This window comes from Salvelinus alpinus, chromosome 9 (assembly GCF_045679555.1).
Source record: "Salvelinus alpinus chromosome 9, SLU_Salpinus.1, whole genome shotgun sequence".
Lineage (NCBI taxonomy): Eukaryota > Metazoa > Chordata > Actinopteri > Salmoniformes > Salmonidae > Salvelinus > Salvelinus alpinus.
This window is the reverse complement of record NC_092094.1, coordinates 50222658-50236559: the sequence shown is the minus strand read 5'-3', so window position 1 is coordinate 50236559 and position 13902 is coordinate 50222658. Positions and strand designations below refer to the sequence as shown.

Below are 13902 nucleotides of genomic sequence, written 5' to 3'. Positions count from 1 at the left end.
TAGCCTGCTCCAGACCAGGCTAAATTCCAGGATCTATTTAATCTCATCCCTAATGTCAGTCAGCAGTCACCACAAATGGAAACCAATAGTTATTTCACTGCTCACTATACATTGTTATCACATATAACTAGACCCACTGTTATTATTTAAACGTTTGTGATCATTAATTTCAATGATTTTGGATAAAAAAAGATTTTTAGATGATGTTGCTATCATTAGATAATTTACAGTTTCCCATAGACTATAAGGCTATATATAAAATGATAGAATATTAGGGCCACAGAGGGGAAAAAAACACAAGTCATAATATTGTAACCAGTTGTTTTAAAGGAGGACAGTTGTTAAAATGACAGATGTGGGGCATTTCGTGAAATTGTACTTCAGTATGGTTTCATAAACAAAGACATGCTGATGTGCCAGAATATTAAGTATCACATTGTCATAAGTATCAAAACTGTAAAAACAATATGTAGCTTTTCTGCAGAAAGAACCAGCCTCATAAATGTATGACTTTATCCTTTTTCTTCAGTGTGGCCCTAGTACTCTGTCATATAAACAAATACACATTCCATATGAATATAAAAACACAATGTGTAACATTATGTTCCTTTATTGAATAAGGACAAAACAAAGCAGGTAAACCATCAGCTCCTTTCGAAACTGAAGTCACAGTGACTCTACAAGATGGAAAGCACAGAATCCAAGCATATTATACAAAATGATACATACACATTCAAAGGTCTGTATATAACACACCCTGCATGTCTGCACACTAAAATAAATGCAGGACAAATCCATACACATCAACTGAACAGACAAATGAATGGATGCAGTAGCCTCCCTGCAGCCTTGTATTACACACAGTATACCGCACAAACATCATAAGAGGCCAAATTCGTCAAAAAACGAACCCAAAAAAAACCAAATTCCTCTGCCACCGCAGGACATATTTAACCAAAATTGAAAGCACACATACTAACTAAAATAATTCAACACATATTGGTCCCTCAGCAGCCGACCACTGTCGTCATCAGGGAAGATTGCCGGATTGTCCCAGTCCATGGCTGGTGGCACTCTGGGGGCCCTCTCCTTCCTCAGGCAGGCCACATTGTGGAGGACAGCACAAGCCACAGTAATATCACATGCCCTAACAGGGCTGACCCTTAATTTGTGAAGGCAGTGAAAGCGTGCCTTCAGGAGGCCAAAGGTCATTTCAACTCTGGCCCTGGTCCTGGCATGGGCATGGTTGTAGGCCTGCTGTGCTTCCTGGGGGTCTGTGAAAGGTGTCAGGAGAAAAGGCTGGCAGCCATACCCCCTGTCTCCCAGCAACACACCAGAGAATTCACCTGTCAACACAAAATCTCATCATTACTACCTCATAAACACAGTGATATTCTTGACACAGCCATGATGGTTATAAATAGGGGTTGTGTGGCTTACCTTGTGATAGGCACTGATAGATTTCAGAGGCCCGAAAGATTCTGGAGTCATGGACTGAGCCAGGCCATTTTGCCACAACATTGCTGATCACACAGTCAGCATTGCAGACCATCTGAAATCATAAGATGAGGAATATTACACCAATCAATGCACATCACTGGCAATGCAGAGTGTTCGTCAATGGACAATATCAAAAAGTTATGTTCACCTGAACATTAATGCTGTGAAAGGATTTCCTATTCACAAAATCGGCCTCATGGGCACCTGAGGGGGCTTTTATCCTTATGTGTGTGCAGTCCACTGCACCAATGACATTGGGGAAACCTGTCACACAAAGTAATGAGTATCCTACTATGTGTTAACAGTTGTCCTGTAATTTGTAGATCCTCTTACCTGCAATCCTATAGAACTCCTCTTTGATGTCACAGAGTCTTCTGTGGCCAGGGAAGGAGATGAAGACATCTGCTAATGCTTTGATAGCCAGACACACACTCCTTATTGTGCGGCAAATTGTGGCCTTGTTCAGCTGTTCTGCATCCCCCACTGAGTACAGGAAGGCTCCACTAGCAAAAAAGCGCAAGGCCACACAAACCATTTGCTCCACACTCAGTGCATGGCTCCGTGCAGTGCGGTGCTTAATCCTGGGACCCAGTAGTCTGCATAGATACCTGATGCCATCTGCAGAAAACCTGTATCTTTCATATAGATGGTCATCAGGGAAGGCCAGTGGGTCCAACCGGTCCCTGAAGACCCTTTCTCGCCTGAAGGCTCTCCTCAGCACAAGTGCTTCTTCATCCACCACATCTCGCACGAATGGGCATGCCATTGTCAGAGCAGAAAGGAACACACAATTTTGGGCCTTCATATAGGCTAGTGGCCACACCTGGTGCTGGGGGGGTGGGCAAAAGAGGGCGATGCCTTATAACGATGACTTGGTTGTACTGATTGCTGGGAAAATAAAAAAAACCTTAGAAAGATGCCACCGTCCTGTGTGCTCACAATAAGAGCTCATATGTCATGGCTCACTTGACTTTACGAGAATATACCTAATTTTTATTTTGAGCTGTGTCATCTTCTTGGAGCTGGGGGAGGAAAGAAAAATAATGATTAATACATTTGTGTTACAGTTAGCATACAGTGTACATTGAAGGCATATCTCACCTCCCTCTCAAGTTTTTTTATTTCAAGGTCCAGTTTCCTAATTGTCCTCTTTTTTATTTCGGACTCCAGTGCAAGATTTTCCATCTTTTTCTTCTTGTACTGAATGTCTATGTCTGCCAGTTCTATTTGGCGCCGGAGGTGGTTGCCATACAACTTTCTGATAGCTTGTGAGCTCTGTGAACACAATACAATTAGCGCAGCTGGAATTTGGCAGGATGTGGTGTCCTTTTATTAATACGCACTATGTTGCCAGGCTGGTTTTCCCACTGTATAGCATCTGGGTCCTGTAAAAGAAATTAGATTTTTTGATTTTGATGAGGACTCCTCACCATTGTAGAGTAAATAGTACTTTCACAGTCTTAACATGATACCTCATGCCTTCTGGAATCCAGAGAGATGGTCTCCTCCTCATCATCGTCTCCATCATGTGCTGTTGCTGCTGCACTGGGGCCTTCACCCTATCACATTTAATCGGATTCATATTGAAGCTAGTAGACAAGACATGCCAGGCCTACAGTATGCCTTTGATGGAGTACTCACTGGATCAGCATCGTCTGGTGCTTGTGCTGGTGGCTCTAACAGGAACACAGTGCTGCCAGACACTGCAAGGCAATAGGTAAACCAAAGTCAGACAGTCCAAATTGATTCAATATGAATGTGGTTGTATCCCATGTAGAGATGGAAGGACATACCTTGAATGAAGCGGGTGGCATCTTGGGAGGAACCTATGCTCGTCTCTTTCCCCCCAGGGATCCCCTCTAAGACGGGCCTGCCTTTATTTAGCTCCAAGGCCATGTCCTCTGCTGGGGTAAGGTCAGCCTTTGGTGACCCACCACCCGTGCCTTGTCTGTGGGTATTCTTTTTCACTGCTAAAACAGTACAGACAATGTGTGAGCAGGCACCTTCTGGGTACAATATATGCTTGTGCTTTGTTAAATATTAGTCAGGGACCATACCATTCTGCAGAATGTTCTTGTATTTGATTTTGACCTGCTGCCATGTCCGTTTTGGCCCGTTCATGTTTAATCTACACACACACACACCACACACACACACATTTAATGGAGTCACACTGCAAAAAATTACTTGGTATTTTTGTCTTGTTTTCAGTAAAAATATCAAAAAATTTATCATAGCTTTATACAGTGTGATGGAGTTACTTTACACAATTTCACTCATATCTGCAGTGCATTTCAATTAAAAATTTAACCGTTTCATAATTACAGTACAACTGCATTTTTGGAGATGTGAATTAAATATTTGAATTGTAATTGTGATGTTTCAGCGGAGCGGTGAGTGTGTAATTGTGCACTACTTACGCATTCAGGCGGTCTGCAATACTTTGCCACGCTTTTTCTCTTTGCTTTATCACTGTGGCGGTGTTGCCTTTCTTCTTAATTATATCTTTTACCTCCTCGTATGCCTCCATGAGGATTTGTGCTTCCGACGGGGAAAAGTACGCGGCTCTAGTTGCCATGGTAAATCAGTTAATCTGTGATCTGTGGCGGGGTCTATTTGAGTGAGCCGTGAGCGCGCACCTATCCAGGATTGGTTTCACCTGGCTTAATGAATCCGTGTCTGCTCATCCTGGCTTGGTCTTTGTGCAACCAATTAAGCCTGGACGCACATGTTTTGGCTTCATTGAGCTCAGCTGAGTCATTTATCCCGGATGTCTTAATTCTACTTTTGTGCAACAGGCCCCATGTTTCATAAAATGTATACAAATAAATCCAGGAACGAAAATACAATAATTTCTGCAAGACTGCAAATGTATCTAGCCCAATAATGCACCAAAGGAGCCTGATGTTACTCCTTAGTCCAAGGACCTTACATGTTCTAAAGCTTCTTCGGGATCGGTGTCCCTTCCACCGGACGGTTGAGCTAACGTAGGCTAATGCGATTAGCATGAGGTTGTAAGTAACAAGAACATTTCCCAGGACATAGACATATCTGATATTGGCAGAAAGCTTAAATTCTTGTTAATCTAACTGCACTGTCCAATTTACAGTAGCTATTACAGTGAAAGAATACCATGCTATTGTTTGAGGAGAGTGCACAATTTTGAACATGAAAAGTTATTAATAAACAAATTAGGCACATTTGGGCAGTCTTGACACAAAGTTTTGAACATGCAATGGTTCATTGGATCAGTCTGAAACTTTGCACATACACTGATGTCATCTAGTGGCCAAAATCTAAATTGCACCTGGGCTGGAATAATACATTATGGCCTTTCTCTTGCATTTCAAAGATGATGGTACAATTTTTTTTCAAAAGAATGGTTCTTTATTATCTTTTACCAGATCTATTGTGTAATATTCTACTACATTCCTTTCACATTTCCATAAACTTCAAAGTGTTTCCTTTCAAATGGTACCAAGAATATGCATATCCTTGCTTCAGGGCCTGAGCTACAGGCAGTTAGATTTGGTTATGTCATTTTAGGCAAAAATTGGGGAAAAAAGGGCTAATCCTTAAGAGTGTGAATTGGCTCTGGAAGCCAAAACATCCAAATATTCTAAACGTGAATCGATTCTCAATTGCAGTACGGTTCTACTATCATACCACATCAAAATGATTTCACAAATGCAAAATACACACTTAATGTAGTGTTTAAAACGGGTTTAACACAATTGCAGCCGACAATATTTTTCAGTGACAACACGTTTGTGGCGTCTGTCTTCCGTTTATACACTGGTGTTCGGAGACGCTTATAGCTAGCACAGGTCTTCCGTCTGTTTTATGTAAACAAGCGCTGTAACATGGATATATGGCCTTGTGGGAGCCTAACCTTATAAATGTGTGTTCACAACGGAAGACAGATGCCAGAAACGTGTTGTCACTGAAAAATACTGTTGGCTGCAACTGTTTAAAACACTGTAGAGTAAGTGTGTATTTTGCATTTATGAAATTATTTTGATGTGATATGATAGAAGGATTTATGTTACGTTTTAGTAAAAAAAAAAAAAATTCCCGCCAATAAAGATATGATCCTTATGCTTCCAAAACCGTACTGCAAGTGATGCGTGCTAATGTTCAGAACGAGCGACGCGGCTCTTAACATAATTCCCCTAAAGAAGACGTATTCCTCCAATTACTTATGTGTAATGTAATAAAAACTGAGAGTCGTGATCAAGGGATACAAATGTAGGCCTATCTAGCAAACTGGGATTAGCTAAATTTGTCGTCAATAAGAACCTTCGTTTAGTTATTAGGTCAAATAAAATGTAACACACTATACTTCAGCCAACTGGATAGGAGGTCAGAATATAATTATCTCGCTGGCCAAGTTGTCTTTCATATGAAGCACAGCCCAGAAAAACGAATGATCTAGCTACATGGCAAGATGGTGTGTGTCGGTAAGATGGGAATGGTAAGTGGGGGAGTTGTCTTGGCCAGAAGCACAGCCCAGAAAAACGAATGATCTAGCTACATGGAATGGTAAGTGGCCAAGTTGTCTTGGCCAGAAGCACAGCCCAGAAAAACGACGAATGATCTAGCTACATGGCAAGATGATGTGTGTCGGTAAGATGGGAATGGTAAGTGGGGGAGAAAACAACTACCTACCATTTAGCTGTAGCGTTTCCCCGTAAGAGATAACTGTCAATTATTCATTTTGTGTTTTTTTTTTTTTTACATTTACTAAATCAAATCAAATCCAATTTTATTGGTCACATACACATGGTTAGCAGATGTTAATGTGAGTGTAGTGAAATGCTTGTGCTTCTAGTTCCGGCCGTGAAAGTAATCTACCAATTTCACAACAACTACCTTATACACACAAGTGTAAAGGAATGAATAAGAATACGTACATATAACTATATGGATGAGCGATGGCCGTGCGGCATAGGCAAGATGCAGTAGATGGTATAGAGTACATTATATACATATGAGATGAGTAATGTAGGGTATGTAAACATTATGTAAAGTGGCATTGTTTAAAGTGACTAGTGATACATTTATTTCATCCAATTTTTTATTATTAAAGTGGCTAGAGATTTGAGTCATTATGTTGGCAGCAGCCACTCAATGTTAGTGATGGCTGTTTAACAGTCTGATGGTCTTGAGATAGAAGCTGTTTTTCAGTCTCTCGGTCCCAGCTTTGATGCACCTGTACTGACCTCGCCTTCTGGATGATAGCGGGGTGAACAGGCAGTGGCTCGGGTGGTTATTGTCCTTGATGATCTTTTTAGCCTTCCTGTGACATCGGGTTGTGTACAGTTGAAGTCAGAAGTTTACATACACTTTAGCCAAATACATTTAATCTCAGTTTTCACAATTCCTGACATTTAATCCTAGTTAAAATTCTCTGTCTTAGGTCAGTTAGGATCACCACTTTATTTTAAGAATGTGAATGTCAGAATAATAGTAGAGATAATGATTTATTTCAGCTTTTATTTCTTTCATCACATTCCCAGTGGGTCAGAAGTTTACATACATTCAATTAGTATTTGGTAGCATTGCCTTTAAATTGCTTAACTTGGGTCAAATGTTTCGGGTAGCCTTCCACAAGCTTCCCACAATAAGTTGGGTGAATTTTGGCCCATTCCTCCTGACAGAGCTGGTGTAACTGAGTCAGGTTTGGAGGCCTCCTTGCTCACACACACTTTTTCAGTTCTGCCCACAAATTTTCTATAGGATTGAGGTCAGGGCTTTGTGATGGCCACTCCAATACCTTGACTTTGTTGTTCTTAAGCCATGTTGCACACAACTTTGGAAGTATGCTTGGGGTCATTGTCCATTTGGAAGACCCATTTGCGACCAAGCTTTAACTTCCTGACTGATGTCTTGAGATGTTGCTTCAACATATCCACATAATTTTCCTACCTTATGATGCCATCTATTTTGTTAAGTGCACCAGTCCCTCCTGCAGCAAAGCACACTCACAACATGATGCTGCCACCCCTGTGCTTCACGGTTGGGATGGTGTTCTTCAGCTTTTCTCCAAAAAGTACGATCTTTGTCCCCATGTGCAGTTGCAAACCGTAGTCTGGCTTTTCTATGGCAGTTTTTGAGCAATGGCATCTTCCTTGCTGAGCAGCCTTTCAGGTTATGTCGGTATAGGACTCGTTTTACTGTGGATATAGATACTTTTGTACCTGTTTCCTCCAGCATCTTCACAAGGTCCTTTGCTGTTGTTCTGGGATTTATTTGCACTTTTCTCACCAAAGTATGTTCATCTCTAGGAGACAGAACGCGTCTCCTTCCTGAGCGGTATGATGGCTGCGTGGTCCTATGATGTTTATTCTTGCGTACTATTGTTTGTACAGATGAACTTGGTAGCTTCAGGCGTTTGGAAATTGCTCACAAGGATGAACCAGACTTGTGGAGGTCTACAATTTTTTTTCTGAGGTCTTGGCTGATTTCTTTTGATTTCCCCATGATGTCAAGCAAAGAGGCACTAAGTTTGAAGGTAGTCCTTGAAATACATCCACAGGTACACCTCCAATTGACTCAAATTATGTCAATTAGCCTATCAGAAGCTTCTAAAGCCATGACATAATTTTCTGGAATTTTCCAAGCTGTTTAAAGGCACAGTCAACTTAGTGTATGTAAACTTCTGACCCACTGGAATTGTGATACAGTGAATGTTAAGTGAAATAATCTGTCTGTAAACAATTGTTGGAAAAATTCCTTGTGTCATGCACAAAGTAGATGTCCTAACCGACTTGCCAAAACTATAGTTTGTTAACAAGAAATTTGTGGAGAGGTTGAAAAACTAGTTTTAATGACTCCAACCTAAGTGTATGTAATCTTCCGACTTCAAATGTACGTTTGACTTATTCTAAATGCAGAATATTACATTTAAATGAACTGATACATGGGACACAATTATCAATCATAATGCATGACTAGTGGAGGTACGTTGCTTACACTTAATTGTTTTCTTATAGGGAATCTAAAGACAGTTATCGGTAGCAAGTTGTGCTTCACATTGACATAAGTAGTCTGCAATGGCTTCAGAGACAGGTGATGTCATCCTTGGGCTTCAAGTATGGAACAGGAATATATTGGGCATCTAGTCTAATGGATGATTATTGTTGGATTTGTTAGAATGCACTACCTAATACTAGCCTGGTCCAGTGGTTTTCAACCTTTTTTGGCCATTGTAGCGCCCCATTACATCTTGCTCTGCCCTCAGAACACACCCCTCATGTGCATTTTACATGTAGGCATATGAAATGAGTCTTTCTAAGTACCCACTTCCAATATTGGTTCCTGATTGGGAACCACTGTCCTAGTCTATCTACATAAGCCACATTAGGCAATGGCTTTGTCTATCTGTTCCTTTCATCCCAATTGTCATTTCATTTGATTGGTGTAAACAAGGGATAGGGGGATTTTTCCCCATAATGCACCAGTCATTTTATTTAAGATGAATTAATGTGAATGATCAAGAGCACACTTCAGGCTTAAGGACATAGGCTACATCCTGATTCTCTACCCTTTTTCAGAAGTGTGCACATGCACACTCCTTGTTATGGATTTAAAAGTATAGAAATGCTGTAACCATTGGCTAGTGGAAGTTTAAATTCATGGGAGAAGGTGTACTACTTTGGAAGAATCGTGGAGAATTAAGATGCAGCCAGAGAAAAGAGACGCAGCTTAGCACCCAAAATAAGAAATGACACCATGCCAAAAATCTTGATTATATAGACTGATTGGTTCTGTATGAGGTGACCTGAAGAGATATCCTTCAAGTTCTCAATGGTGTTGATGCTTTGCCTCCAGACATTGCTGACATCTGCCAGGGAGTTCTGGATGTCCTTCCCATCCCCCAGGGCATTATGGAGCTGAATGAGGCCTGTACGTACCTTGTCTAACTGGGAGTGGATGGCAGCCTGGAGAGTGGGGACAGACAATTGTAAATAGTTAACCAAAGGCCAGTACATATTCACAGAATCCAATGTAAAAGGTAAAAAAAAAAAATCGACCTTCAGTCATGCTTCTACTAAAACTCCAGATCTAAATGGGTGATCAATAAATCATTGGATTTATGTCAGTTGCTAGGTCTTAGCAAGTGAATGACTCCTTTTCTAATGATTATGCTAGCTAGCTTTGGCTCCATACCAGTGGAGGCTGGTGGGAGGAGCTATAGGAGGACGGGCTCATTGTAATGCCTGGAATTGAATAAATGGAGGATAGCATCAGACTACAACGTTAGAGTTACACTTGTAGAAAACTCTTATTAACAGTGTTTTGGACAATAGCTTCCAAAAACATATTATAAATAAGAAAAAAGGCTGGGGCAGGACGTCATTGTAAAATAAGAATTTGTTCTTAACTGACTTGCCTAGTTAAATAAAGGTTAAATATATTTTTTTAATAACTAGTTGAGCTGACAGCCGTTTGCACTATTTCGCTGTGGCTTTAGTCATCAATCTAGCAAGAGGGCAATATTTTATTAATGTAGTAGTGTCCCCCCCTTGAAAGCTATGACTGGCTTTCACCTGGAATTGTTTCTTTATGTCTGTGAAAAAAACACTTTTCAAGCTATATGATCTAGTACCCAATAAAAGTATAATAAAACATATACTGTACAAATATGATGATATGATTTTTTAAAAAGTGAATGAATAAGCCTTTTCATACTTTATAATATGTCCATATATAGTTATGATCTCTTTTAGGAACATCTACCCAGAATATTTCACCTTCTATATTACTATACCAAACATATCATGACATTAATGATAGTTAAAAGCTGTTAAATATGTGAACTTGTGAACATTTGGGCCATTTAAACATTGTGCGTGCGTCCCTCCTATAGACAAGGGGAGAAAAGTAAAATGCTAGATTTAGTCATTCTGAGCATTTGCAATGTGTCTGCCTCTGACATTAAACAAATGTTTGACTTCCACACAAAATGACTTCTTTACTTATTTTAGGTTTGAGAAAGTATGTAGGTCACATTCTTTATCGTAAAGCTATGATAGTTATGTATTTAGATCCGCCTGCTCGAGACAAACTCAGTGATTGCTTTGCCATGTCTGTGCCATGTAGCAGTCGAGCTGGATACATATTTTTTCTAAGTATATGTAACAGTATAACTTTAGTCCGTCCCCTCGCCCCGACCCGGGCGCGAACCAGGGACCCTCTGCACACATCAACAACAGTCACCCACGTAGCATCGTTACCCATCGCTCCACAAAAGCCGCGGCTCTTGCAGAGCAAGGGGAACCACTACTTCAAGGTCCCAGAGCAAGTGACGTCACCGATTGAAAGGCTATTAGCGCGCACCACCGCTAACTAGCTAGCCATTTCGCATCCGTTACATATAGGCCCTTTGACGTAATGTTGCATTGAAGTGATATTTATCAATGTAATGATGTACCCAATCACCAGAGGGAGGCAAATACAAGTTTATTCGACAGAGGACTGGATTGCTGTCTTCTGACTTAGAAAACGGTGGGAAATCAATAAAATAAGTCATGTAAACATATATACTACCATTCAAAAGTTTGGGGTCACTTAGAAATGTCAATGTTTTTGGAAGAAAAATACATTTTTTTGTCCATTAAAATAACATCAAATTTATCAGAAATACAGTGTAGACATTGTTAATGTTGTAAATGACTATTGTAGCTGGAAATGGCTGACTTTTTATGGAATATCTACATAGGCCCATTATCAGCAACCATCACTCCTGTGTTCCAATGCCACGTTGTGTTAGCTAATCCAAATGTATCATTTTAAAAGGCTAATTGATCATTAGAAAACCCTTTTGCAATTATGTTAGCACAGCTGAAAACTTGTCCTGACTAAAGAAGCAATAAAACTGGCCTTCTTTAGACTAGTTGATTATCTGGAGCATCAGCATTTGTGGGTTCGATTGCAGGCTCAAAATGACCAGAAACAAATACATTTCTTCTGAAATTCGTCAGTCTATTCTTGTTCTGAAACCAGTCTCAACGTCAACAGTGAAGAGGCGACACCGGACACCGGGAAGAAGGCAAGCATCCCGGAGTCGCCTCTTCACTGTTGACGTTGAGACTGGTGTTTTGCGGGTACAATAATTATGCCATTCAGTTTCGATCACAAAAGTCAATCTGTGAATTGCCCACAAGGTGGCAGTATTTTCCCTATTGAAGTGACTGCTCTGCTCTCTGTCACCCACTGCTCAGTCACTACAGCACATTATCCCGTTTCAATTTTCCATGAAAGACAGAGGCCCAGTCCCAAATGGAACCCTAGACCCTACACCAGACCTGGGCAATTCTTTTCCATTAGAATATATTTTTGCCATTGTGGGCCAGAATCATATTACAGGATTATACATCAGGTGTATGACTGTGTTGACAGATATATCTACCGTAAATCACATCCAGATATGCTGCTTATTTTACTTTTTTAACATGCACAGAAATAAACCACATCCATGTTCTCCTTTTGGTAGGTAGTTTCATTATTAAACATGCAATGAACTACACAGAGGGAAAAGTACACTGTGCATTCAGCACCACGGACAGAACTCTTGTTAATGGGTATGCACAAAAACACAAGAGAGAGAGCTCAACATTACATTTAAAATACTCAATCAGTGTGAGGAGTGAAGTCTCTGATGGGCATTGACTTGAGCAATGAAGTCAGGTATAGTTTCTGACGTCGCTATGCGCAGGATTGCTGAGAGTTGAGAGTCAGTAAGAAATGATCTGTGCCTTGACTTGTTATATTTCATCACTTAAAATGTCTGTTCACATACATAGGTTGACCCAAACAGTACAAACAACTTCTGAGCATGACTCCTAATCTTTGGAAAGTTTTGTTCATCGAGAGATGCATAGAACCTCACCAGTGACATTGTTTTGAATAGTTCTCCAATCACAGCATTAGATTGAAGATCGATAAGCTCAAGTTGTAGGTCAGTTGGAGCGTTATCCACATTGAAGGTGAAAGGAGAGGAAACCAACAGCATGTCATTTTCCAACACTTTGAAATCTTCAAAACTACGAGAAAACTCACCGTTCAAAGCACGCAGCAGCTATGTATACTTCTCCCGCAGGTCATCTGATAGGGAACAGACTAGTATTGTCGGAAGGTGGGTGAGATTGTTGGCTTCTACTTGGCAGGTCAGGAAGAGTAATTTTCCCTTGAAGGCTTTGACAAGGCTGTACATCTGATTAGCAAAAAGGCCCTTCCGTTGTAGTTTGGAATTCAGTTCATTCATGAGGGACATGATGTCCACAGTGAAGGCAAAATCAGCCAAACATTCTTTATCTTGCAGTTGAGGGAAATCCACATATTTCCCTTTTATTTGCAAAAACTCAGCAATCTCCAAATTCAGGTCCCGCACCCTTTTAAGCACCTTCGCCAAACTCCGCCATCTCACGTTTGTGTGGTAGGGGAGATCGGCATGACCCGACTCTGTCTCTTTCAACAGTGAGACAAACTGCCTGTGGTTTCAAGATTTTGCTCTTATGACGTTTACCACTTTAGTGACTGTATCTACAACATGGCTCATTTTCAGAACACATTTACAGAGCACCTCCTGATGAATAATGCAATGCAGGAAAATTATTTTCTGATCTGGCTTCAGCTCAGTTCAAAAGGACAATGTTTTTTCCTGTCAAGTTTGAGCACCCATCATTGGTCACACTCGATAACTTTTGCAACACACTTTTGCAACACACAACACAATCTCCTCCAATAAATCTTTCCCTGTGGTTGTGCACTTCATTGACTGCACTGAAGCAAGCTCCTCTGTAATTTCAAAGTCTGGGGTTATGCCTCGTAAGAATATCAACAACTGTGCCCTGTCAGGTGCATCACTTCTCTCATCCAGGGCCAAGGAGAAATAGGTGAAATCCTTCACCTTGTCTTTCAACTGTTGTTCCATATTCTCTGCGACGTCCTCAACATGTCACTGTTCGTCTTGACAGGGAAACATTTTCAAACACCTTTTTCTTGTCGGGGGCAAGGTATTGCTGCAGAGTCAATTAAACATTCTTGAACGAATTCGCCCTCAGCGAATGGCTTGCTATGTTTAGCAATTTTGTGGGACAGTACATAGCTAGCTCTCGCAATTCTGTTGTTTGCTGAATGCAGTTTTGTGAAAAGTCCCTGCTGCTTTTGCAACTGAGAAAGCAACTCTTTCGATGCACTTGCCCTCTGCTCAGAAGACATATTCCTATATTTCTCTGCGTGCTTCGTCTGGAAGTGTCTGTCCTCGTACAGTTGTTATTTATACGTGCCTTCAAAATAAATGTCCCACAACCGCTGGGAGTTAAATCATTACACAAAGGCGAGTATTCATTGGGCTTTTAATTTGAATAACAAATAAATTTTTCAAAACTTTACTAT

General features: G+C 40.6%; 1 protein-coding gene and 1 pseudogene across 5 annotated transcripts; both read right to left on the bottom strand.

Moving 5' to 3' along the window:
• Window positions 1-571: 571 nt before the first annotated feature.
• On the bottom strand, window positions 572-4328 carry LOC139530290 (putative nuclease HARBI1). Of its 5 annotated transcripts, XM_071326546.1 has the most exons (11): window positions 3921-4328; window positions 3558-3628; window positions 3294-3470; window positions 3142-3203; window positions 2973-3059; window positions 2844-2885; window positions 2602-2775; window positions 2487-2522; window positions 1834-2388; window positions 1441-1552; window positions 572-1346 (listed from the first exon to the last, which is right to left on the bottom strand). In XM_071326546.1, the coding sequence occupies exons 1-8, from the start codon at window positions 4076-4078 to the stop codon at window positions 2487-2489; spliced, it is 807 nt and encodes a 268-aa protein (XP_071182647.1). In that variant the 5' UTR covers window positions 4079-4328; the 3' UTR covers window positions 572-1346; window positions 1441-1552; window positions 1834-2388. The 5 variants fall into 5 exon arrangements, with proteins under 5 accessions (XP_071182647.1, XP_071182646.1, XP_071182645.1 ...); XM_071326545.1 differs by having other exon boundaries at window positions 2487-2775; XM_071326544.1 differs by having other exon boundaries at window positions 1834-2775.
• A 4848-nt stretch (window positions 4329-9176) lies between these two features.
• On the bottom strand, window positions 9177-13438 carry LOC139530964 (general transcription factor II-I repeat domain-containing protein 2B-like; annotated as a pseudogene).
• Window positions 13439-13902: the final 464 nt, after the last annotated feature.